The sequence below is a fragment of the Ictalurus furcatus genome, chromosome 12 (genome assembly GCF_023375685.1).
Source record: "Ictalurus furcatus strain D&B chromosome 12, Billie_1.0, whole genome shotgun sequence".
NCBI lineage: Eukaryota > Metazoa > Chordata > Actinopteri > Siluriformes > Ictaluridae > Ictalurus > Ictalurus furcatus.
The window spans coordinates 857,233-883,713 of record NC_071266.1 but is presented as its reverse complement, the minus strand read 5'-3'; the positions used below and the strand labels follow the sequence as shown (position 1 = coordinate 883,713).

General features: G+C 39.0%; 1 protein-coding gene across 5 annotated transcripts; it reads right to left on the bottom strand.

Moving 5' to 3' along the window:
* Nucleotides 1-1,668: 1,668 nt before the first annotated feature.
* Nucleotides 1,669-19,740, bottom strand: osgn1 (oxidative stress induced growth inhibitor 1). Of its 5 annotated transcripts, none has more exons than XM_053637362.1 (6): nucleotides 18,219-19,740; nucleotides 14,657-14,723; nucleotides 14,287-14,423; nucleotides 9,900-10,091; nucleotides 9,188-9,279; nucleotides 1,669-6,002 (listed from the first exon to the last, which is right to left on the bottom strand). In XM_053637362.1, exons 2-6 carry the CDS (start codon nucleotides 14,706-14,708, stop codon nucleotides 5,000-5,002), a joined length of 1,476 nt encoding a protein of 491 aa, XP_053493337.1. In that variant the 5' UTR covers nucleotides 14,709-14,723; nucleotides 18,219-19,740; the 3' UTR covers nucleotides 1,669-4,999. The 5 variants fall into 5 exon arrangements, with proteins under 5 accessions (XP_053493337.1, XP_053493336.1, XP_053493335.1 ...); XM_053637361.1 differs by having other exon boundaries at nucleotides 18,225-19,740; XM_053637360.1 differs by lacking the exon at nucleotides 18,219-19,740 and adding an exon at nucleotides 14,827-15,845.
* Nucleotides 19,741-26,481: the final 6,741 nt, after the last annotated feature.

Genomic DNA, 26,481 nt, shown 5'->3' with positions numbered 1-26,481 from the left:
GTACATCTCTAAATAAAATCCCAAAAGTATTTTGGCTGTACAGCCATTTTTACGTTTTGTTGGTGTTGGATGGATGTGGACAAAGTGGACTTTAATTTCTTTATTTTGATATAATTTAAGTCAGTCATATTCAATCAGTCTCGAACACAAATTATGAGACCGGTATACATTGACCAAAAATAACCTTATTTCTATAGATTTGACACCCATTGTTATTCTAAAATATACATGACTAGAAAGATCTCTAGTGACTCCCTGCCCACAGCTCTGCCCATACTCTGGCAGAAACAGTGTTTTCCATACCATCATCCTCCGCGCCAGTGGAAAGTCTTCAGGGAAGGTGGCCTCATCATCAGACCGGATCATGCACATTTAACTCACAAAATGTTCACAACGCTTGTATTTCTGAAAAGCACTGTGGCCCTGGTTTAGTGCTCTGAATGTATGGTACAGTACATTGTATTTTCAGTGTTCATTACAGCTCACAATAAAAAGTCATGAAAGCTCTGTTAAGAGATATGTTCGTTGTCATACAGAGACAGAGTAAACATAGTAAAAAGCTTGAAGTTTTTTATTACTAGCATAACTATGTAACTATTCTCTTTACAGCAGCCTATGTATATGTGGGAGAAGGCTATCAAATAATTGAAACGTCAACTGATGAACTAGGACACAATATAGTCTTATACAATAATGAAACAAGTTAATTTGCATTTTCATACACTTGTAATCTAATAAAACCTCTAAATATACCTCTTTAGCAGGTTTTTGTTTTGAAACCAAACTAGTTTTTGAATTGCTGATGACAAAGTGGCTGGATCGTATAGTGGTATGTTTTCTGAAGGTTAAAATATTAACAGCTCAGTATTGAGTTTACAGTTGCAATTTCAAGGCACTATTTATATCGGATTCACTTTCTGGACTTGGCTGTAAAGGACTTTGTCTCAAGTTCAACTCGCCTCCTATGGACTCTGACTAGATTAGTTAAGGACTCGGTCTAGACTCTGAGCCAGCACTAACTGAAACAATCATGTCTATTTGAGAGACCCAACCATGATATTCAAGTAAAAAACATGCAGTCATTTACTTACTTATATAAATAAATTAGCATTTTATAACAGAAAATCGAAAATGAATTTCCACAAAAATAACGTCCTGATCCCCTGCCTTGATTCAGATGAAGGCATTTATATACTGCATTCGCTTACTGCATAAGGTGTCCACAATATCAAAGCACAAAACTGAACAATCTTAAATGTATTATTTAATCAGACTCAATTGAAGTGTGCTTTTTGGGTGATGGAAATTCTGGATATACACGGTAGTTACACGAGGAGACATTAGTGCACCTCCAGTAGTAAGTAATGCCTTCTCTTGTTTGTCTTAAAACTAGAAACTTTGTAACATTTTCACAATCGATTCCAAAAATGTGTAATACCAAATTAGCAATATTGGCCCAAACGCATGTTTTGTAATCTGGAAGCCTACTCGATGTGTACTCTCAAAGGGTATTTACTATAAGGTAATAGACATAGCAATTAGTGTAAATTAATACGAATACATAATTATATACATGAATTATTTAGTATAGATATTCTAATCTTAAACACAGCCTGAGCAATGGCACTTCACAGATTTCATGAGAGGGGGGGGGGGGGGATACTTGAGTAGTTTGAGTACTTTGTTACTATATTTAACCATTATTTGGCGATATTTATTCCTTAATTGAGGGGTATTGAAATTAAATACTTGTACTCTTACTTTTTATGTTTTCAAGAGGGAAAAAACAAACAAACTTACTTTTAACCTCTTACATTTTTATTTAGACCTTTAATGTACTTGTACGAATCTCAAATGCATCTTCTCTCATCCAGCCAGTGATTGCTAAATGCCAGTAGAATGGGTTTCTGCAGATTTTTATTCACATTCAAGTTTAAAGTATCCAATCAGGTACAAATTCAGTAGAAAACACTCATGTTAAATCATCATACTGTGACCTTCTTCATAATACACAATATAGTGAACGCTGCAGCTATCAGTGTGTATCTGAAGATGTAAAACCAACCAACCCTGCAGTGTTGAAACTCTTTGGAGTAAACAAAAAACTAATAACATGAAGCGTTTCCTCTCCTTTGCCTTCCTAGAAGGATCCTATTTTGGAAAGAAAAAAAAAATAATAATGACGAGGTCATTTTAGTTAATTTGCTAACATTAACTGGCTATAGTTACCCAAGTTAGACTGTTTTCTTTGCTAAAGCCAGGTTAGACTACCAGTGATTCCAATAGCAAGCATAATTGGCTAGACGGCAGGTCAAATTCTAGCCAGCTATAAATATTGTTTATTTACAGTACATTTTACTTTTCATTAATTAATTAGCAAATTATATAGCATTAGTCATGCCTATCACAAGCAAACTTAGAGATTGCATGGTGTTTTCAGGCTAGACGATCTATAGACATACTTATTACATTTCATACATTTAACTAATAAATGAAATAAAAGCACCAAGACTGATACAAAACCCAATTTGCTTGGCAAATTCGGTTGTGAATAATCCAACACTTTGAGAACAACATTCCCCAAAGACAAATCGGTAGGATTTTGGACATTTCACCTTCTACACTGCACAATATAAGTACGAGTCATGAGTCTGTAATGGAGATCCTGACCTGGGCTTGGGAATATTTTGGTAAACCTTCGTCAGTCGACACCATTCGCTGCTGCATACACAGATGCAAGTTAAGGCTTTACTATGCAAAGCAGAAGCTATACATCAACACTTTCCAAAAGCTCCGCCCATTTCTCTGGGCTCGGTCTCATCTGAGATGGACAGTAGCACAGTGGAATCGTGTTTTGTGGTCCGATGAGTCGGCATTTCAAATAGTTTTTGGACAAAACAGCCGTCGTGTTCTCCGGGCCAAAGAGGACAAGGACCATCTGAGCTGTTATCAGCATCAGGTCCAAAATCCAGCGTCTGTCATGGTATGTGGGCGTGTCAGTGACCATGGCATGGGTAACATGCACATCTGTGAAAGCACCATTAAAGCAGAAAGATATGTACACATTTTGGAGCAACATATGCTGCCATCCAGAGCAGGACAACGCCAAACCACATTCTGCCCGGATTACAAGCGCATGATGGCGTAAGCAGAGAGTGCGGGTGCGAGCATGGCCTGCTGCAGTCCTGACCCGCCTCCGATTAAGGATGTGTGGCACATTATGAAGTGCAAAATAAGGCAATGAAGGACTCGTACAGTTACACAGCTGAAGAAATGCATAATGGATGCATGGAGGAAAATTCCGCTTGCTAAAATTAACCAACTGGTGTCTTCACTCAGCATCCAAACACTTAATAAATGTTATTAAAAGAAAAGTTGTTGATGTGGTAAACGGTCAACTGTCCCAACTTTTTTGGAGTGTGTTGCATCATCATTAAAACATCAAATAATGTGTTCATAATGTGTTTTCAATATAGTACAGGATGAACTGAATTTTCAAATGACACTTTGTTAGGATTTTTTTTTTTTTTTTTGCATTTTCCCTAATGTCCCAACTTTTTCAGAACTGGGGTTGTATAAGAAATGACATGTTCCCAAACAACTTAATTAGCAGCTTTGTTAAAAGAAAATAAATAAAATCCCTGATGTATTTGAGTACAGCAGGTCAGTCCATTGACAAATCCAGCGTCACAAAAACTAGTACATCATATCTCAGAGTGTACACGCTGCAATCAAGAAATTAACTGCTGTACCTTGGGCTGTATTTACTTCTCCCCATGTTCAAAATTCCAAGACCAATAACACATAATATGCTTTCCATTCCTCTTCGTGACACCAAACATTTCTTTATAAATGCAGTTCATGCTTTCTTGTTAACATGCAATTTGTGGACACCTTGCTTAACCTGCCTTCCATTCTAGTTTATCATACTTTTCCTCTTTGTTACTATGGGTCATGCTGAGAGACTTGAAGCCGCAGAGAGAGCGTGGCGCTGGTTGAGAAAGAATATTGTCAGATGAATTTGAGCTCATCCTAAATTATTTAGACAAAACTGGATCAGGACTGTGCGAACACAGGACTTGACTTAAAAAAAGAAAAACAACGCTGCACACAGGTTTTTACTCTCGTGGGAACGATCAGAAATAAGGACTGCAGTGTTGGGACAGAAAACAGTTTGTGAGAGCACTACTTAATGACCAGCTCCTCAAAGTTTTTTTTGTTTGTTGTTGGTTTTTAGGAAGCAAAAAAAAAAAAAAAAAAAAAAAGACCACAGCCGATCTTCTAGTTTTTCTGTTGGCTCTAGGTTTGCAGGGTTCAATTCACACAATTAAACTCAACATTAACTTCTGCCTCCTTTTTTACAGTCCTGCACACTTTCCCACTTAATTTTATTTGAAAAATGTGGTTCTTTTAAGTCACATTTGGTCTAGTCGCTCATTGGGCCTTGTTTATCATGCTGTATACAAATATATTTATTCGTAAATCATACATATTAATCACGTTAATTAAAGAAATATTCCAATATAAAAAACTAAAAGCAGGCAAAGATATACTTATATCAATATATATTTAGACAATTAAGAGTAGTGATTCAATTTAGAAGAAATGCTGCTGTATAAAAGGAGGGCGAGCTGTAATGGTTCAGGATGCAGGTCGGTTCTGTTTGCCACGGCATCTTTTTATTGCTGTGTAACACTTTATTCCAGCCAGCACCAAGTGACCGATAAGTGAGCAGTGTGATATGTCTCAAGCTGCAAATGACTGGTTTGGCTTAAGCAAACATTTACACAAAACTTTACTAAAAGATTGGTAAATGAGACCCATTGTTCATTAACGAGAAAAGCCTCTTCGACAGTGTTCACCGATTCCCTTCCGTTTTGTGAGCAGTAAAGACTGGAATAACAGTTGGACTGTTTGTCGTAGTGGGTGGATACAAGATCCCTACTTTTCTCATTTTTTCCCCTTTTCTCTCCTCTACATCGAGGCCATTATAGGACAGTCATTGCTTTTTGCCCTCCTCTCCCCTCCTTTTGTGCAGTAGATTGCATGCAGCACCCAGTGCACCACCCTTGAGGAAGCGCACAAAGTTCTCACCTACCAGAGGACCCAGGGCATACAGTCCCTCTTCCCGCACACTTTCATAAGTATACGGTTCCACCTTAATTGGGTTGCGCCGACAGCTGATTGGTTGTCCTGGCTCCAACCCCAGTTGTCTTCCCTCCTCAGGCAGAAACGACAGATTAGGTTGCGAGCCGATCAAAACCAGTGCCAAGGACACCTGCAGCACCACCTGGTGCCCGCTCTCAGCCTCCAAGACACACTTGCCGTTGTGATTAAAAGACACAACACGGTGTTTCGGGAAGCTCAGATATCCAGGGTAGGAGCAGGACGAGTGAGTGTGGTCATTGTCTGGTGATGACACATGCTGGGAGGGTAAACTGGGTACAGAATGGCTTGGTTGGTATTGCTGCTGGCTCATCATCTGGTGCACTTTGTGGTACTCGGGGTAGAGAAGACGGGGCAGCTGGTTGAAAATGAGTCCCGGGTCTAAGACGCCTCGACGGAATGCGTGATACACAGGCACATTGAGGTGGTGGGTGCATAGAATGGCATCAGCTGCAGTCAACCCTGCTCCAACCACCAGCACAGGCTCTGATGATCTGCAGAGACCTCTATTTGAGATGACCTTCTCAAGCTCTCCGAAGCTGTGACACACAAAGGGTAATGACTCTCCTTCGACTCCAAGGTGGGCTGGGGCATCACTGGTGCCTGTGGCCAGCACTACATTCTCTGCCTGCACCAAGAAGGGCATCTCATCTCCATTGTCTAACCTCTGTGTGCCCTGGATGTGCCAACCGGAAAGGCCTGGGCGAAGAGAGACGCGCCGCATTGAGGTGACTGTTGTACCACGGGCGAAGTTGTTACTCAGACCCATCGTGTTGACATAGTGCTGGTAGTAGGAGGCGATATCTGCTGATGTGGCACGGTCATTGCGAACATTCCTAACAAAAAATAACACAAACACACAATACAGGAAGTGATGATTAATCATTAAGTCTCGGCATGTCAAAAGTAGCATGTTCATAAACAATATAATTTATAACAAAATGTACAAACATATTAAGGTGTTAAACCGCTTACTGAAAACCTGGCTAATATCTCTAGTTTTAAGACCTGTTTATTTTGTGTATCCTGGTACTGTCCATACCCTATTTCTTGTGCACTTCCTTTGGCTCATATCATGGAAATAGTGTGTGGTTAATCTATTTACTGCCCCATGGACTTGGAATTTCTAAGCAGGAACTCAGGATGGTCTCATCAACAGGGGTGGTACTAGGATCAGCGGATATCCGGGGCTTAGCCCAGAGAACTCCATGTATACGTCATAATACATGGGGTACACTTTAAAATGTGTGCATCTTTAAAAGAGGCATTTCATTATCATTAATGGAATCTTTCATTATTGCTTATTAAATAAAAAAGTCAAACTGGCTGAATTGAAAACCTTTCACATGCACTACCGGCTTCATTCCACCACTACAGACATTCATGTGAAAATCACCTTTGCTGTAATCCAAACTGGGTAAAGGGATACTGCTGGAGCTTATTTTCATTTCTTTTTTACAATATATTCTTACCATTTACAAACACATGCATGCATGGCACACAAACAGTTGTTGAAGCTAAGTAGAATTAACCACAGAGAGAAGTCTTGCACAAAGCACATTACTCATCCAGACCAGATATCGCAGTTGTTTGTGTGTGTTTTGGGAAGACTGCGGCTGCACAATGGATAGTCAGACACTTTAACTACCATTTCAAATATTTACATTTCCTTCATACAGATCTACAAGCTGTCAGTAGCAATCGAGAATTATATCCAAAAGTTTTAATCTCATTGGTTGGATCGTATGTAACTTCTTATCGACGGTTGTCCAGTTTACATGCATTTACATCCATTGACGTTTCTGAATCATAAATGACCAGGAGATGGCAGAGCAACATGTATTATAACTCCTTGGCTCGGCAGCAATTCAGTAGCACTGGAGCGCTAATGGCCACATTAATCGGTAGGAACAGAGCCCAATTCGGGAATTTTTTTTTTTTTTTTTTTTTTTTGAGTATGATTCTACTGCTGATAAAAACAAAACAAAAATGATACTAAAACTGAACACAAACTAAAAGTAATGATTTTAAAAGATTAAAATTAAATGAAAACTATTTGTGTACCATTAAAACTAACTGAAATGAAAAACCAAAATATAAGATTAAATAAAAATAAAAACGAGCAATAGTTTAAAAACTACAATAACCCTGATTTCAGCATAAGAACCTTATCCCATCGGTGAAACATGCTGGTGGTAGTATCATGGTTTGAGCCTGTTTCGCTGCATCTGGGCCTGGACAGCTTGTTATCATTGATGGAACAATAAATTCTGAGGTATACCAGCGAATTCTAAAAGAAAATGTCAGGACATCTGTCCATGAACTGAATCTCAAGAGAAAGTGGGTCATGTAACAAGTCAACGACTTGTTAGAAGAATGAAGTTAATGTTTTGCAATGGCCAAGTCAAAGTCCTGACCTTAATCCAATAGAAATGTTGTAGAAGGACCTGAAGCAAGCAGTTCGTGTGAAAAAACCCACCATTCCAGAGTTGAAGCTGTTCTGCACTGAGGAACGGGCTAAAGTTCCTCCAAGTCGATGTGCAGGACTGATCAACAGTTACCAGAAATGTTTATCTGCAGTTATTGCTGCACAAGAGGATCACACCACATACTGAATGTGAAGGTTCACATACTTTTGCTACTCACAGATATATAATATTGGATCATTTTCCTAAATAAATAAAGGACCAAGTATAATATTTTTGTCTCATTTGTGTATAACCCCAATTCAAAAAAAAAATTGGGACAGCATGAAAATGTTAATAAAAACAGAGGAGCGATTTGTAAATGTACTTTGAATTGTTTTTAAACAAAAAAACTGTATTTGATGTTTTACCTAATCAACTGCATAGTTTTTTTGAAGATAAACCGTTATTTTGAAATTGATACATGCATCCACATCTTTAACACATCTCTCTCTACTGGCACCTTCCCTACCTCATTTAAGCAGGTTACATCGCTGATTAAAAAACCGACACTTAACCCTGCTGCAGTTGACAACTACAGACCTGTTTCCAATCAACTCTCCATTTTTCTCACACAGAACAACCTCCTGGACACCAAGCAGTCTGGCTTCAAAAGCAAATCACTCCACAGAGAACGCTCTGCTTTCCGTCACTGAAGCCTTACGACTAGCAAGATCAACCTCAAGATCATGTGTCCTCATCCTACTCGACCTCTCTGCTGCTTTCATCCTCCAGATCCTTCTGTCAACTCTCTCCAGTCTGGGCATCACAGGTAGATCCTTCAAGGTATTGTGGAGGGGAGATATTTCTGAAACAGCAACTCACAACTGGGGTTCCTCAGGGGTCAGTTCTGGGTCCACTGCTGTTTTCTATTAACACTACATCTCTGGGGCAGGTAATTGAATCTCATGGCTTCTCATATCATTGCTATGCTGATGACACCCAGCTCTATTTGTCCTTCCATCCTGATGATCCATCTGTCTCTGCATGAATATCTGCTTGCCTGTCTGACATCTCAGACTGGATGAGGGAACACCACCTTAAGCTCAACTTGGCAAAATCCGAGCTTCCCTTCATCCCAGACTGTCCCTCAATCAACCACAACCTCACTGTACAGCTTGACTCAACCACACTCAAGCCAACCAGGACAGTCAGGAACCTTGGGGTGACTATTGCTTGACCTTCACATTTCAACAACTACATGATCCTGTAGGTTCATCCTGTACAACATCAAGAAAATCAGACCCTACCTCACTGAACAGGCTGCACAGCTACTAGTCCAGGCTCTTATCTCAAAACTGGACTACTACAATGCACTACTCCCGGGTCTCCCAGCTAGCTCCATCAAACCCCTTCAAATGATTCAGAATGCAGCAGCATGCCTGACTAAATATAGTTCACCTAAATGCCTTTTTACTTTCAGTCGGCTTAAGGTGCTCCACAAAAACACTTAGGCGCTGTGCCCAAGCCTTTATATGGTAGGGGAAACCCAGTATATGTAAAAAGGTGATGTCTTTTAAAGCTCATATGTACAGATCCTGAAATCACCTTCGTACCTGCGTTTCTCTCTCATCCAGTCTTTCAGATTGAGGCCAGGAAGCTCCATCCAATTAGCAAGGCTAAGTGTTAACATGGGTCCCTCCATGGCCTGTAGAAACAACAGAAGGAGTAATACCACATAGCATACGATCCTCTATATGCAAAGCACATGACTAGCTTTTTAAAACATTTCTTTAAGAGTGGAAATTGCTGGCCATAAAAACCCAATCAGCTTTTTGTGACCTTGCTTTAATTTTCTAAGTGTGGCTATTTGTTGGGATTAATAATTAGAGGAATCCAAAAGAACCAAATCTTTCAATGACGCTTCTAAATATTTTAACCAGCAATTTCCATATCCATTTATGGCATTTGGCAGACACCCTTATCCAGAATGCCTTACAACTATCTTATCTATACAATTGGCTCAAATATCTATAGTATCCTGGTGGAAGATTCATGAGAAAACCCAAAACTTAATGTTAGCTAAAATCGAAACATTTAATTTCCCATTTAAATTAGAAATAAAAGATTGGCATACAAATAAAATTATATTATTGTACTGTGTTTATTTTAGTTTTAGGTCATGTGGGCGAAATATTTTTTCCAACTCTTGGGTGCAGCCCAATCCTAAAATGCTAATAATACATTTAGGTCCGTCTCCCCTCTTAAACAATGCAAAGACGTTAAACTGCACTCCGCTGGATGGCAGCTTTTCCTGTAGACACTTACATGCCATGCCCCACCAGGTGGTCCTTTTCCAAGCACAAGATGGCTCATGGCTCTTTCTGGCTCATACCGCCATAGCAATGGTGAGGCACAGTCCAATCCAACGTCACTGTCTGGCAGGAGCAATGAATCAAAGAGTACAGCCAAAGGATTTGATGATCTGCCTTCCAAGCCTTCACACAGGTACTCCAGATCCTAAGAAGTGCACGCACGCACACACAGAGTTTGTAGTTTAATGTGAAGCAATATACTGTTTTTGAGACTCTGGGGTAACTGGTGAAGCAAATAACTACAGAAATTGGCTTATTAACTACAACAAATCCAGGTAGGTGTGAGGATGTGCATGTGTATGCGTGTATATATTTACGGTATGTATGTAGAGTTACCGCCATAACTAAAGGCACCCTTGGTAAAGATGGGCTACCAAAAAAGGTTAATTAGCTTTACTTTAGGGCAGTTAATATAGATTATTTTTGATAATCAGTTAGTTGAAAGTGTCCTTTGATTAATAATTGAGTAGTCAATATCATAGTGTGCCTTAAAACCTACTTGTACAGACCATTAACATATGTTTTTACTTCTTACATAAATGGCACATAGAAGTGCAATGTAAAAATATACTTTGTTTTATCCTAAAATTCAGACTTTAATGAAAAAAACCCCTCAATTAATGTATTTTTATAAAGTATATATAAAACAATTTAATATAATATCTTGTTTTCCTCAACAAAAATACTTCAGTAGCATTACTTTTTTTAATAATGTGTTTTATTTATATAGCGCCTTTCTACAGCCCAATGACACTTTACATTCCAAACGTATTACTGTAAGGAAGACACTGAAGAGAAATTAAAAATAGCAAATTCTTAATCTCTGTTGTGGTGGCGGGCCTCCAGCCCTAGCACGCGGAACAGCGCCACTTCAGCACAGATGTTGTGGAAAGCGCAGGAGAACATGCTACAAGGCAAGATGGCAGAACAAAACATGGACTATGTTTACATGAACAGCAGTAATCTAACTATTGACCTTATACTGAATAAGACAATATTCTGATTAAGGTGTTTACATGAGTCGCTTTTAGAATACTCCTGTCATGTTCCCGTTTTACGTGTTATAGAACATAATTAGATTAACAGCCCGCGTCATTACGTCACCGCGCCACGCCGTCCGACGTCCCTCCAGAATTTCACGTATCAACATACAGTTCGTCTTCGTTATGGGACCGTATACAGTTTTGGGTGTTTTTATTTAAAATTTTTACGAACGCTTTAAGTGCAGTTAATTATTTGTCGTGCTGTACGTGCTAATAGACAACTGCTTGAAGCCGTGGGCTGCGTCCCAAACCGCGTACTTACCGTCTATATAGTAGCTGAGATACATGTATTTCTCCTACTACAAGACTATAGTAGGCAAGTATGCGGTTTGGGACGCAGCCGAACTCGCTTGTTTGCCATAAAACAGTTGAGCACTGCCGTGTGTGATCGTGTCCTGTCGCAAAATGCGATGAAAACTCTCACACGGCGTTTATAATGTGATTAAGGTGTGTACATGTCTGTAATACACGTCCATAATGCAACTAAAACAGGAGTACTCCACCTGTCTTAATTCCATTTGTGTTTATTCGAGTATGACTTTAATCGGATTAAGGTAATTAAAAATTGCTGTTTACATGCTAGTTTCTTAATCAGAGTATCGTCTTAATCGGGTTAATATCGGATTATCGTTGACCGATGGTGACGCCAAAGCCCGCCCTGATTTACACGAAACTCCAACTGCAACATTTGGAAAAGCAGGCGGAGAATGTGGAAACAAGCACGAAGAAAATGTCAGAGAGTACAAAAAACAGAGTAATATAACCAACGAAACATGATTTTGTGTGCGATTCAGAAAACTTTTATGTCGTGTTTCAGTTTTGTGCAATATAATTGTAAATGCCTTTTTAAATGTTTGATTCGGGCTTATTATTTTTCGATCCGTGAATACTTTTGATGGAAAATGAATCCCAGATCCTGACACCACGCCGCCGCCTCTCATCACGGCCCTGCAACACATCAACAGCAACTCTCCTCCCCCACTCCTCACACCAGCCCAGGGCACAGAAAGCAGGGTGTCAGATTCAAACTTTAGTCAGTCAAAGTAGTTTAACACTGGTTGACTAAACATAACGAGTGCTTAAATGTGATTTAAGTGATTAAATCATTTAATCTAAAACAATCATGTTTCCACTTTGTTTTATTCACCCTTATTGTTAAATCCCACCCTCTACACGCCTGCATGCAGGAATGTTTATAAACACAGCTCTTTGCTGAAGTGATCATCATCCTAAAAGGCTGTCTACAATGATACTCCCTTCAGAAAAACATCATCTCTGGGTCACCGTTCACCAGAAGACTGAGTGCCATACCACGCGCAAGGAGGGTTGATGCATCACGGATTGCCTGTTCTTTGGTGGAGGCCTGTCAGAACTCATCGTCTGAGTATGGCCGTACCCCTATATCTCTGGCCTGAACAAGCAACAGGGTTTACTGCCTGCACACTCTGCTCTAGAGCACAGGGTCTGTTCTGCACATTTTAGTGTTTCCCCCGATGTAAACACACTCACTTTAACTTAGGAAGAACTGTTAATTAGTTGATTAGTAGAATCCCAATTGTGCCAGTCAAATGAAAAATGTCTTTCTTGAAACAGACATTTTCACAAAGAAGAAAAAACACCATGCTGGTGGACTTCAGACAGTCCATGCAGGTGGACCTCAGTACACTGAGGAAACACACTCCAGTCCATAAGGAGAGCAATTTGAGGTAAGTAGATGAATTAATCCACATGAAGTCAGTATGAGACTATCGTCAGATTTGGAGGACAGGTTCACCTGTAGTTCTGACTGTTGACAAACACGGTTACACAGGTAGATGAAACACACCTGACATGGGTATGAAGGGGAGAAGTAGAAAGGGAACAATGGAAGTTAGGAAGGGTGAAATAGAACCAGAAATGTTCACCACCCTAGCATATGTCTGTGGATGAGATGGCTCACTGCGTTGTACACAGGGGCATAGTGATGCTGGAACATGTTTTGGGTAGGCTGCTTTAGTTTCTGTGAAGGGAAACTAATGCTACAACATACAGAGACATCCTGTACATCTGTGTTTCTAACTTGCTTGCAACAGTTCGGGAAACATGGGCGTGATGGTCAGGCATCCACAAACATTTAGCCATACCGTGCATTTCCATAAACAAAATCACATTCCACCTTTTTTTGCATAAAGAGAACAGATTTAATTTTTTCCACTGAGATCCTGCCAAACTTTTTTGGTTGCATGTACACTACCAATCAAAAGCTTAGACATCATTTATTTTAATCCCCCCCCCACATTTTATAATAATAATACAGTCATCAAAACTCTGGAATAACACAAGTGGATCTATGGGAATTATGTTGTGATAAAAAATCCAAAATAAATCAAAATCAGGTAATATTTAGCATCTTCAGAGTAGACACCCTTTTAGTCTAGAAATTACAGAAATGTATTCTCGGCATTTTCTCAACCAATTTCTTAAGGAATCCCCCTGAGATGCTTTTTAAACAATATTAAAGGAGTTCCCACCTACGCTGGATTCTTATTAGCTGCTTTTCGGAATGTTTCGCGCCAAGACATCCATTTAAAAAAATGTTGTAAAATTTTGTAAATAAAATGTTAGTTTTGTAATGAAAGAAATGAACGTGTTGGCACAATTATATTTTTGTCTACACCACTGATTTCAAACCTTTAAATCATACACCTTCAGATCAAAAGGTTTTTAAGATCATGAGAAACATTTCAGTCAAGTGTCTCCAAGCTTTTGACTGGCACTGTAGATCTGATCACTTTACACCAAAACGCATATCCAAATCCACACAGGAATGGCTAAATGACCAAAACTGCACTATCTTAAACCGCACTGTCAACCTGTGGGATAAGCTGAAGAGGAGAGCCCACAACAGAGGACCAAAGACCCTGGAGGATCTAGAGAGATTCTGAATTGAAGAGTCATTTCAGATTCCTTAAGCATTATAAGAGAGACTCCATGCTGTTATGACGGCAAAGGGAGGTTACATAAAGAGTTTTTAAATATTAAGCTAATTAACCACAAAGAGCTGCGTGTGTATAAATGATATAAATGGTTTTATGATCCTGTAAGGGTCACACCTTGTTACAGCAAGCAAACAGAATGCAGAGCTCACAAATACCTAGACAAATAGCAACCAAATAGTTCTTAAAATTAAGAACATACAATAAATGCTAAAATATATATTGCATTTCATTAAATAACTATAATTAGGTGGCCAAAAGGAAGCAAAAAATAAAAATCATAAACAAGATTAAATAAAATTTAAAAACAAGTTTACATTACCTGTTCAAACAAAGACAGATGAGAGTTCTCTTGAAGTTTTCTGTGCAGGATTGGGTTCGGGTGGAAGGCCTCAGGGGAGAAGTACGGTGTATATCCTGATAGCAGGTATGAGAGGCAGATTCCTGAAGGGCCATTCCCTGTGTAAAATACACATACGCGTCTTTATCTATTTCAATTATTCTTGCTCATCATTCGAGCTTTAATGCTTTACTAAAAAAAATTATAAAATGATCATTCATAAATAAATCCTCCCTTCATTCTGCTCCTACAACCTACATTACTCAACATTACACCATAGAGGTACAGTTTGGCCATGACAGCCAACTTACAAATCAAAGGTTTTTAAAAAAATAAAACGTTACACACTTACCAATAATGACCACAGGTAGGACATCACCCGAGTCTTTGCTATGCAGATCCATGGAAGAAGCACTCAGCTGTGTAAGCCCAGAGAAATTCAAAGTTAGTCGAATACAACATAAAAAAAAGAAAAAAAGAGAAGTTTTTCCATTTTTATTCCATTGACAAATTACACTTTACGTTCAAGAGAAGGAATGTGCTGCAAAAGCAAAGAGTTGTAGATGCAGTGATCAGACAGAAATTACAGCTCTCACAATGTATGAAATCACAAGTGCACACAGAACAAAATGAGTAGCAAGTCCAGCTCAGCGGAATTGAAGAAGCAGAGCGCCTCTACTGGTGCCTATATACTCCCAACTGAAAGGGTGTTGCATAACTGAGTATACAGTAAGCATGACTTTGCAGAAAGTTTAAAGAGAAAGGACTTCTACCCAACATGCTGCTGCTTATGATTTTACACAGCACTCAAACAATACCCTAGTGAGTACACCATTAAGCCCACTAACAAAAAACTATTAACTCAGTATAATTATAAAATAATAAAAATATATTTGAATAATAATTTTTTATATGTTTTTTTTAAATATGCTGCTCAAATTAAAAGTAGTTCATTCTAAACATATTCTGTCAATTCAAAATCTTTAGACACACGTAAAGAAAATCTGTGAGGCACAGATGCTGTCAAAATAACTGAATAAAAATGTCTGTATGTGGGATATTTGGTGCGACCACCAAGGGCATCAGTTCTCTCAGGTCTCTCTTCAGATTGGCTACGGCTCCTGCCAAACACGTACATGGAATTCTTCCGACTCAGGCACAATGACTTTCAAAGTATCTGAACGGATATAGCTATACCATGTGAGCACAATTTTCCACCAATTCCGACCACACACCCTCGACACAGCTCTAAGCGGTATTCACAACTTGGGTAATATGTCGTTAGATCTGGCAACCCTTTTGAGGCTTTATTCAATAAACTGAAGAAAAAAAAAAAAAAAAAAAGTGTTACTGACTGTCCTGCACTTACAATCTCCAACTCACATCACATCTCCAGCGTGTAAAACCTGACCGAGTTGCAGTTGAGCGAGCCAGTGTTTCCTACAGCCAATCAGTGATCACCTTTGTTTGTCCCACCTGTGCACTGCTTTATTTTAAACTCTCTTTTTGGAGATATACTTACAATTGACAATAAAGTTATCCCACCCATAACCATTTCCTTCATGTCTATTCCCCAACTTACTACCAGTTTCTTTTTGTCTGTTTTCTTGAAAGAAATTATTGTCTTTAGTAATACCTAATGAGCTGGTTTAGTTTGTGGTGCCTTGGCAAAAGATGTCTTCTTTCTAAAAAACAAGTTAATCTGATATTTATTACATCATTTATTGACTATTAACCTATTTTAATGCTATTTTTACTGAGAGAAAACTCTGCTCTACTCTGTGTGGTTCTTTCATGTAACACAATTTGATACACAAATGATCATGATGATTCAATGAATATGCAAATTGTGTATATTATGAAAATACTATGCAAATTTATGCCTGCACCTTCTAGTGACTTCTAGCAGCCAGTGTTGCCAACTTACAGACTTTCTTGCTAGATTTGGTGACTTTTTAGACCCTGTAACGACTTTCATTTTTAAAAAATGGCAAATCTAGAGACATTTGGAGCAGACTTTAGTAACTGCCCTGAGCTCGATTTGGCTCTCACATCACAGCTGCTGATATACAAAGTTGAGAGACAGGATCACTCCACTCACCATCAGTGTGTAATGACTGACTGTGTTGGGCTTGTGACCAATCCAGTGATCAGCAGTAATCTAATTATTGACCTTATTCCGAATAAGACAATATTCTGATTAAGGTGTTTACATGAGTCGCTTGTAGAATGTTCCTTTCATGTTCCCGTTTGACATGTTATAGAACATAGATGGATTAACATCACACGTCATTACGTCCCCGCGTCACGCCGTCCGACGTCCCCTCCAGAATTTCACGTATCAACATACAGTTCGTCTTCGTTATGGAACCGTATACAGTTTTGGCTGTTTCACTTTTAATTTTACGAAAGCTTCAAGTGCAATTAATAATTTGTCATGCTAAACGTGCAAACAGACGACTGCGTGTGCAAATTCTCCAGCAACATTCCTCCTCTGTACTTTCATTTTCAATAGGCAGCATTTCATTCATGCCACCGCGGCAAACTCGGAGGTACTGGAGGAGAGTACGAAGTAAGGACTGGTGCGAGAGAATTGTTTTAATGGAATTTGATGACGCCGAATGGAAAGAAATTTTGTGTGTACGTGTCCTGTCACAAAATGCGGTGAAAACAAGTCTATAACGCACTTCGATGATGCGCCTAAACTAGGAATACTCCACAGGTCTCAATTCGATCCGTGTTTACTTCGAGTATGACTTTAGCCGGATTAAGGCCATCAGTTTATATGCTAGTTTCTTAATATCGGATTATTGTTGTCCATGTAAACGTACTGACTGTTACTCAGCGATCACTAATCACCATCACTCTTCGTCCCAGCCTCATTCTCTTTGTCCCAGCCTCACACTTATTCCTGCTGCTTTGAGACAACGATCATCGTAAAAAGCGCTATACAAATAAAATTGGAATTTAATTATTCGTCCTTCATTTTAAGCGCTCTTCTTGAGGACTACTCACGGTCTCTTTTTGTCTGCGTTCTTGACAGAAAGTATACTTTTTTTCTTTTCTTTTTTTTGGTTGGTAAACGTGTAAAAGTTCATTTTGTGGTAACATGACCAAATATAACCTTTCTGTAAGGAATAAGTCATCATCTATTATTTTCTATTCTGATCAAACTATTATATTCTAAGGGTCACATCCTCTCTTACTGGAGAACCCTCATGGGTGAATCTGATAGGCCAACGATCATGATGAATATGTAAATATGCTAAATCGAGCTGTGACGTCATCTAAGGACTTAGAGCAAGTTTCCTCCGAAGAGAGTTGCAGCACGGGCTGACTGCGTCATCACAGGCAGTGTATTACAGGGGAATACACATACAGAAATCCATTTTTTCATTCTAATGCATATACACATAGTATATTGGGGATTACTGATTTCTTTCTAATCGTTCTTCGTCTGTTAATTTATTTATTTTTAATAAATAAAATCCTACGCACTGAGCTTTAAACTGTATGCTAACATTAGAATGACTACACTGAAGCTGCATCCACGTGCTCCTCTTCTGCTAATAAATAAGAGCAAAAAAAAAAAACAACAACCCCACAACAGTCAAATATATAGTTAGTATATAGTTACCCCTGACAGCTGAGGAGAGGTTTATATCACATTTTAACACGTGTTCGCTTTTCACATCCATTTAAATACACCGGCATTTCAAATCTCTCCTTTACAGCGTCCTGTGTGTACACTGTGCGTTCATGTTAGTTGTTTAAGGCTTTTAAAAACCTGACATCAGAGTTATCAGGACTATTACATCACATTCACAGTGGAGCAAAATTTAAGCAAGCCTGGAGACATGCTGCTAAGCTAGCGCGGTCTGGAGCAGAAGGAACCCGTGTGTGGAGATACTCACACTTACCGGTCACGCCGCTGAGTGCTGAGCAGCAAACTCGGTACCAAACCACGAGAATACGGGGTTGAGTTACGTAGAATGACGCCGTGATTAAAACGAAATGTTGAAGCCTTCTACAACTCCGCAGGAATAATAGAAACCGCTTTGCATCTGCAAACACTTTGTCTGCGTCTGAATGTCCTCACTATCCTACACAGCAGGCGAAAGGCGCTACGCTAAATGCGTAATGTGTAAGAAAGTCTCAGTATTCGTGAACCAATAGGCGAGAAATACCCGGATGGTACTGCTTCTGCAGTCTGGAACCTACGCACACTGCGACAGTACGTACTATCAGTACATGTGTGTAGTGTGAATTGAACCTACAGACTACAGCCGCCATGTTGGCGTTCTCAGCGTAGACATATATGGTGCATTCAAGTCCTCCTGGGAAGTCCGTATTTACAAGTTGGGAAGTCGTAACTACGAGGTCAGGTGTGTTCAAGTCACTTTGGTCGGAGTAAGATGTACCTTCTCTTAAATTAACTACAAAAAAATACAGCGTTTTTTTAAACCTCTACTTCTAGAAAATACAAAAAAAATAAAATAAAAGAGAAAATAACAAAGAATGCACATCGGGTACGTTTTGAATCGATTTAGGAAGCCACTGTAAACTTTATCATTACATCGTATTTTGTGCAGAAATTTGTATTTCAGTAACTTGCTACCAAACACATCATAACTCAAATCAGCTTCTGAGATGAATACACATTCAATTTCCACAAATTTACCGTCATTTACACACGCTACGTCCATTAACTCGGATCTATTTTCTTACTGACACGCCCCCAACTCGGAAACTCCGAGCTCGGCGAAAATCCCGAGTTTCCAACTCGTAAATACGATCTTTCCGGTATGACGAACGCACTAATACATATTGGCCGCTTTGGACGGTTGCTGCGATACGTCAACGCGTCCGCCATATTGACCCTGATATACTCAAACAGATCATTACAAAGATAATTATACGATAATCCTTTATGGATCCGGTTAAACATACATTTACAGCAGTTAAATATTTATGTGATAATAATAATAAATAATAGTAGCTCTGAAACCGCTCAGGTGGCATGTGGACATGATGGCCACCGTGCAGGAAAGAGTTCAAAAGTTATAAGCCAAAAACGCAGTTTTTGCTATCTCCTTAAATTTGTTAAAGTGGCATTTGAAAACGGTATGGTTTATCAAAATTCTGTGCATAAATGTTTGTCGTGAGTGCATCTAGATGATGCAGGTAATTTTTGTGCAAATCGGACAAACTGACTAGGAGGAGTTCGAAAAAGTAAGTTTTCAAAACATTTTTTAAAAAGCGGGTAGAAGTTTGCTCGACCATGACATAATTGGTATCATTGTTCTCGGCATGAACCACAGAACCTATCAAGACCGGTCTCATGACAGTAGGTAAAAGGAGTTAATAGCTAATAGCATTACACTTTCTGACCACAAGGTGCTGTCCCAAAACTTTGAGTCCCTTCAGAGCATTGTGCCAAAGACACATACCGAGTTTTGTAATACACCAAATCGTTCGTAAAATACAGTATTTTATCACTAAATTCAAAATGGCAGTCATCCAGAATGGCTGATATAGGAATTATTCATATCGTTGGACTCGGAATGCCCCACTGAATCTAATGAGACCAATTTGATGATTATGACAAACTGTTCATAAGTTATAAGCAAAAATGTGCCTTTTTTCATATCTCGTGAACACTAGGTGGTGCTGTTCCGAAACGCTGCAGGGCCTAATGCTGATGACAAATACCAAGTTTCGTCACAATCCCTCAAAGCTTTACGGAGATATACCCTCACGTCCATTTTGGTGTGCTCGCTGTCAAATTCATTGAAGCACCATTAGAAAACGGCATGGTTTATCAAAATTCTGTGAAAAACTGTCTTGACTGTCTCTAGTTGATGCCGGCCAATTTTCATGCAAATCGGACAAATGTTCTGGGGCGAGTTAGAAAAAGTAGATTTTCCATAAAATTCTAAATGGCGGAAAATGTTTCCTGATGGAAAATGATGTAAGAGAGCAGATGAATCAGGATTTAATTTCTAGGATTCACAGTTCAAAAGTTATTAACATAAATGTGAGTGCAACTTTGGACAATTGGTGGCACTAGAGGGATTGAGTTAGAGAAGCCAAATTTGCTGTATTAACAGATCAGCCTGTCCTCTATCTGTGGGCCAAATTTAATAACTTTCCCGCAAGCGGTTTTATACGATGCCATAGACTCAAGAGCAGAAGAAAACTAACGAAAACAATAGGGGTCTTCACCCCTTCGGGGCTTGACCCTTAATAATAAACAAACCACATATCGATGACAAGCTATCAAATCATTATAGCCTATCAATACACCTACTCTTTGAAGACAGTTGTTTTAGTTCCATCTCTAATCCTGACAGTCTGAGCTGAAGGCCTGAAGTGCTCACCGCATAGCACGGAGGACTCGCTTGCGGAAAGACCTTCCCTTCTTATACTTACTTTCCATTGCCTCCTCAAATGTTTCTCTGTGGGAAACCTTCAGTGTGAGAAAAGTTGATTAGCCAACTAACTACAGTAAGAATCAAAATATGTAAGTCGCTCAGCTGAAACGAGGAGCTTGTCATAGAAGTCGATTTGGAGAAAAAGGGCCATATCTATGAAAATTTCGATTATGGGCAATTTAGTTTATAATATAATCTATAATATAAGCTGAGACTTTATAAGAAATCATGTAAACTTTATATAGTTTCAGCTTACATAGCTAACTAGCGTTATCGCTAGCTATTAATAGTCTGACTGGTGGCCAGCTAGTTATCAGTCACCATAACGTAATAATGACCAAAAACAACCAGTAACAACTGTTCAGTCTTACCCATGAAAGGTAATTCTCCGAGATCTGGTTTGGATTGTGCAACGGTTTGTACAGCGCCAAGCTGCACACGAGTCGGGCATCTTTTCTCCAGTCCAGTTATGAGATTTATGGCAAGTTGCTCGGACCAATATGGCGGTGACGATGACGTGCGATCCAGCGGCCAGTGCCGCGTCTATGTATTTATAGGTATATGATTTTCAGAGTCGACATGCTGCCTTCCGCCATTTTTTATTCCGACAGCATTTCTGCCCCACGTTGCATTATGGGATAGTGCAATATCCACAGTGTCCAGTGGTTCCATATTGCAGAATCGAGGCAGAAGTAGCAGGTCATCTGGGTATTTCTTGCCTACTGTTTTATGAATACCGAGAATTCGGACAAACTACTCTTTTGGCGAACTGCTTTTTGCCTACTGTGTAGTAGGGTAATAGGGATATTCAGACTCAGCCTGTGTCTCAACCAGCTCCCTAGTTCAGTAGTCAGATACAGACGTATTTAAAAACTTCTGAATCCTCCAGTAGCACCATTTGAGCCATTATCCACAAGTGGAAGCAACATCACTCCATCATCAACCGACCATGCACAGGAGCTCCTCGCAAGATTTCTGACCAGGGAGTAAGAAGAATAGTCAGAAGAGTAGCTCAAGAACCAAGGACCACTCAGAAAGAGCTCCAGAAACGCTTGGAGGCAGCAGGTACCATTGTCACAGAGAAAACAATAGGCAATGCACTCCACTGCTCACACTCACCCCGCAAGACTCCATTACTAAGGCACTAAAAGGCATGTCGAGGCTCGTTTAAAGTTTGCTACAACTCATTTGGACACGCCTATGAAATACTGGGAGAGTGTAGTCTGGTCAGATGAGAAGACAAGAGCAAAATTTTACTTTTTGGCTGTCATACTATACACTATGTTTGGAGAAGAAATGGCACTGCACATCACCCTAAAAACACTATACCAACCATGAAGTTTGGAGGTGAAGCATCATTGTGTGTGGCTGTTTTTCATCGCATGGTACTGGCAGACTTCATATAATTGAAGGAATGATGAATGGAGCCCTTTACCGGAAGATTCTTGAAAAGAATCTGCTGCTATCCACTAGGATGATGAAAATGAGACGTGGGTGGACCTAGGGCTGCATAATTAATCGAATATTGATCTCGATTAATTTACAGCCAATCACCATAGAGTGGCGTAGGGATGACGTCATTGTGTACGCCAAACATTTTTTTAGCCCTTCCGGTTCCATCGTCCTGAAGTCAATGGTTTTTTTAAAATGGGATTTTGGTTAAAAGCCTGAAATAAGGTCTGTGGTTAAAACAAACTCAAAATAGTTTCATCTTTTATTCTACAACAAAGTACACCAGTAACACCCCACTCGTGAGTTGTTGTTTTTTTTAATCTTTTATGTGTATTGAAAAAGGCGGTTGCAAAGATGTTGCTAAAGGGGACTACAAACGTTGTCGGGGACATTAAACGTCATCATGCCGAACAGGAAAAAACTTTGCAGATAAACTGGTTCAGGTATGCTGTGCACAATTCCAAAAAAAACAAAAACCTGGATGAAGATCCATCCACAGAGTAAATCCGTATTATGGAAAATGTTTTTAAATCAAGTTTGGAAAAGTTTGTCGGAAGCTTGGTGACGGTGACGTTGAAGTCGAGCGACCGTGGTGTAGTTCGTTTATAGCGTACGGTTAGCTGTTTATTTCTGGAGATTGTATTTAGGTTTCAAACATTTGTGAAAATTATCTTGATGGACAAAACATGTTAGTATTGTAAACTTTTGTTAATCAATGAGGTTTTTTTTTGTTGTTGCAAAATTCCAAAAGCCTATGTGAAACTCCTATTGGGTTTTTGTCGAGGGAACCGGTGCGATGCTAACTTCCGGGTTTCGGTACAAAATGACGTCATCCCTGTGTCACCACTCTACTGGGTGATAACTGGCCTTTTCTGCATACGCCTGAATTGTTTTCATTTGGTTGCATATTGTTATATTTGATGCATATTTTCATTTGGTTGATGGTATTTATTTTTACTTCTCCTATATTTTGGGTACAATTTTATTTATATTTTGTTTCTAATGTTCTATGTTTCTATGTTTAGAAGAACGGACCAAAATCACACCTGAATACTGCGGAACATTAATTTCTTCATACAGGAAGTGTCTTACAAACAAAGGCTTCTCCACTAAGTATTAAATACATTCAGTTAGCGTGTTTAATATTTTTTTCCTGTATCATTCCACTTTATTACGCATAACTTTATTTATAGACTTTAAACGTTTGGATTTCTTCATATGTGTGAGAATTTCTTAAGTTAATACCAAAGTCTGGTGAAAATTTCATGTTAATACCCTCATTGGAAATATATTTACTGAAAAAAAAAAGGTTGACGTGTTCAATACTTATTTCCCCCGCTGTATATCAACATACAATACAATAGTAAAAAATTTAGTTATACATCATTTTGTCAACATAATATCTTTAGCTACATCCAGCTGCAAATTAAAAAACTGAAGATTAGTCCTCCCAATTCTTATAAGGGTCATTCCATTGTTTTAATTAAAACGTTTTTTTTTATTGAGTGATTACCTTTAGGTTTTGACATGGCAAAACCACCAGTTTTTTTGTTTTTTTTTACTTGGTTTAACTACAACGGTTATCTTTGTGTCATGACACACAACAAATTTTGATTATACAGTTGTCTATGGAAACCTCAATATCTCTGCTCAGGATGGGCCTAGCTCATTGAAACAGATCAAAAACTGATCTCTTGAGCAAATTACAAGGTGCATGTACATAAATAAACATTTTGCATATTTATGTTCCTTAGACATAGAATTTAAGTCCAAATGTAATTCTCAAGCTTGCTCACAGTTCCACTTGTAGGGTAAATTTATAATGGGAAGGTTTCGAGTCTCAGTCTTAATTATTTTAGGGGGCACCTTGGTAAGTATAGTATGCATACAGAACATTTCAGGTTTAAGACTTTTTTTTTTATGGGGGCGAGAAGGTGCAGTTAAAAAAAATTTTCCCTCACTTTCTGGCTGAATATCTCTGGTAGGGGACCAGATATGAACCAGAACTTTTCCCAGAAATAAGTCCTTTAGACTACCATTCTGCTGTAAAAATTGTGAGTTTGAGATAAACGCTGCAGGACAGTGGACCTTGAGGGCCAGATTTGAAGAACCAGCCTGATCTGTCATGTTGGTATAGGTGTACAGTTGGTATGCGTGAATAGATTTTATCCAAATATGGATTTTACAAATGACCAGTCTCAAACAGAGCTGTGGTGTTGTTTCTCCTGTGATCAGTGAAGTAAGTAAATTCTGATCTGTAGTCATTTACTGCTTTTTTAGTTGTCAAAACTACTACAGATTTTGTCGGATCACCACCAAATTTGGCAAACGTCATCTTCAGAGTAAGCCTCACAAAAGTTATAAAAGAGAATTTTGAATATTCCAAACGGTTTGTTTATAATAGGCCAACGAATCTGACAGCAAAACCACTGAACAGGAAGTGACAATTTCGTGACAGCGCCACCTACTAGTCAAAAGTTACAATAACATGCCAAAAATGCTTGCACCTAACTTCAATTTTTGCTACTCCTCCAAAATTTATCCAATTTTTACCAAATTTGTATCACATCTTGAGATCTCTCTGGAATTTTGAATTTCAAAACTTTTCTCCTGTAACGCACTAGCAAAAAACAGGATGTGAGGATGTATCTACAGTGCTGTGAAAAAGTATTTTCCCTATCCTGATTTCTTCTGTTTTTGTGTACATTTAAAATAAATAATTTCAGATCTTCAAACGAAATACAACATAAAACAAAGGCAACCTGAGTAAACAATTTTTTTTTTTTGAAGCAAAAAAAAAAAAAAGTTATCCAACACCTATTACCAATGTGAATAACGAATTACCCCCTTAAACTTAAAATCTGGATGTGCCACCTTTAGCAGCGATAACTGCAAACAAACACTTCCAAGATCAGACTTTCACTTACTTCTAGGACTAGAACCTTCTGCAATGCTTTGGATCATTGTCTTGCTGCATAATCCAGTTGCGCTTGAGTTTCAACTTACAGACTGAAGACCGGACATTCTCCTTTAGGATTTTCTGTTAGAGAGCAGAATTCACGTTTCCCTCAATTATTGCAAGCTGCCCAGGACCTGAAGCAGCAAAGCATCCCCACACCATCACAATGACCGTAGGTATGGTGTTCTTTTTATGGAATTATGGATTTATGGATAGTGGAGTCATGAACAGTGACCATCATTGATGCAAAACAGGCCTGTAGTTCCTTTGATGTTGTCCTTGGCTCTTTTGTGACTTGCTGGATGAGTACTTGCTGTGCTCTTGGAGGAATTTCGAAGGTCGGACACTTCTGGGAAGGTTCACTACTGTGCTGAGTTTTTCCATTTGGAGATAACGGCTCTCGCTGTGGTTCTTTGGAGTCCCAGAGCCTCTGAAATAGCTTTGTAACCCTTCCTAGACTAATGTATTACAATCACCTTCTTCCTCATCATTTCTGGAATTTCTTTCAATTTTGGCACAGTATGTTATTGGCTGAGACCTTTTACCCAGCTTCATGCTGTTGAGAAAGTTCTATTTAAGTGTTGATTTGATTGAACAGGGTTTGAAGTAATCAGGTCTGGTTGTGTCTCGTCCAGCTGAACCCCATTATGAATGCAGTTTCATAGATTTGGGGAATTAGTAACTACAGGGGCAAATACATTTTCACACAGGCCCAGTTGTTATTGGGTAACTTTTTTGCTTCAATAAATAACATTATCATTTAAAAACTGTATTTGGTGTTTACTCGGGTTGCCTTTGTTTTATCTTAGATAAAAATCTCTTTTCTTTTAATTTCTGAAACAATTTAGTATGAGATATACACAAAAACAGAAGAAATCAAGATGGGGTAAATACTTTTTCACAGCACTGTACTGTATACTTCTGTCTGAAGGTCTGTGCCAACCAGCTAGCCTCCGTCTCCACACACGTTTCACCAGGTCGCTGATCTGAGGTTCCCTCTTGCTTTTCATCACAATCCCTGCCCCCCCAAAAAACTTTGTACCTTAAGTCTCAATAATTCAGACATGTGATCTTGAGATACATTTGAGAGACTGATGTTGGCCCATCTGAAGGACATTACAAAGCCCTGGCTGGACCCTGGCACAGATTGGCCATTTTGTACAATTTGTTCTGAAAGTCAGTGGATATGTTTCAGAATTGTCTCTAAGAATCCTGTAGGGCTAAAGCAAATAACAGCTTCTAAAATCCCTCTTTCTTCCGTCAGCCTTCTGGTTAATTTAAAGAAAAACTAGTGCATGTGGGTTATCATGGAGCGTATACGGCGCCAGAGAG

What these genes read in the sequence shown, in the direction of transcription:
- osgn1 (XM_053637362.1), bottom strand. Translation starts at nt 14,708, where the DNA reads ATGGATCTGCATAGCAAAGACTCGGGTGATGTCCTACCTGTGGTCATT. An exon ending in CCTACCTGTGGTCATTATTG is followed by an intron (nt 14,424 to 14,656) that starts GTAAGTGTGTAA and finishes TATTTTACACAG; the next exon opens with GGAATGGCCCTTCAGGAATC. An exon ending in ATCTGTCTTTGTTTGAACAG is followed by an intron (nt 10,092 to 14,286) that starts GTAATGTAAACT and finishes TGCACTTCTTAG; the next exon opens with GATCTGGAGTACCTGTGTGA.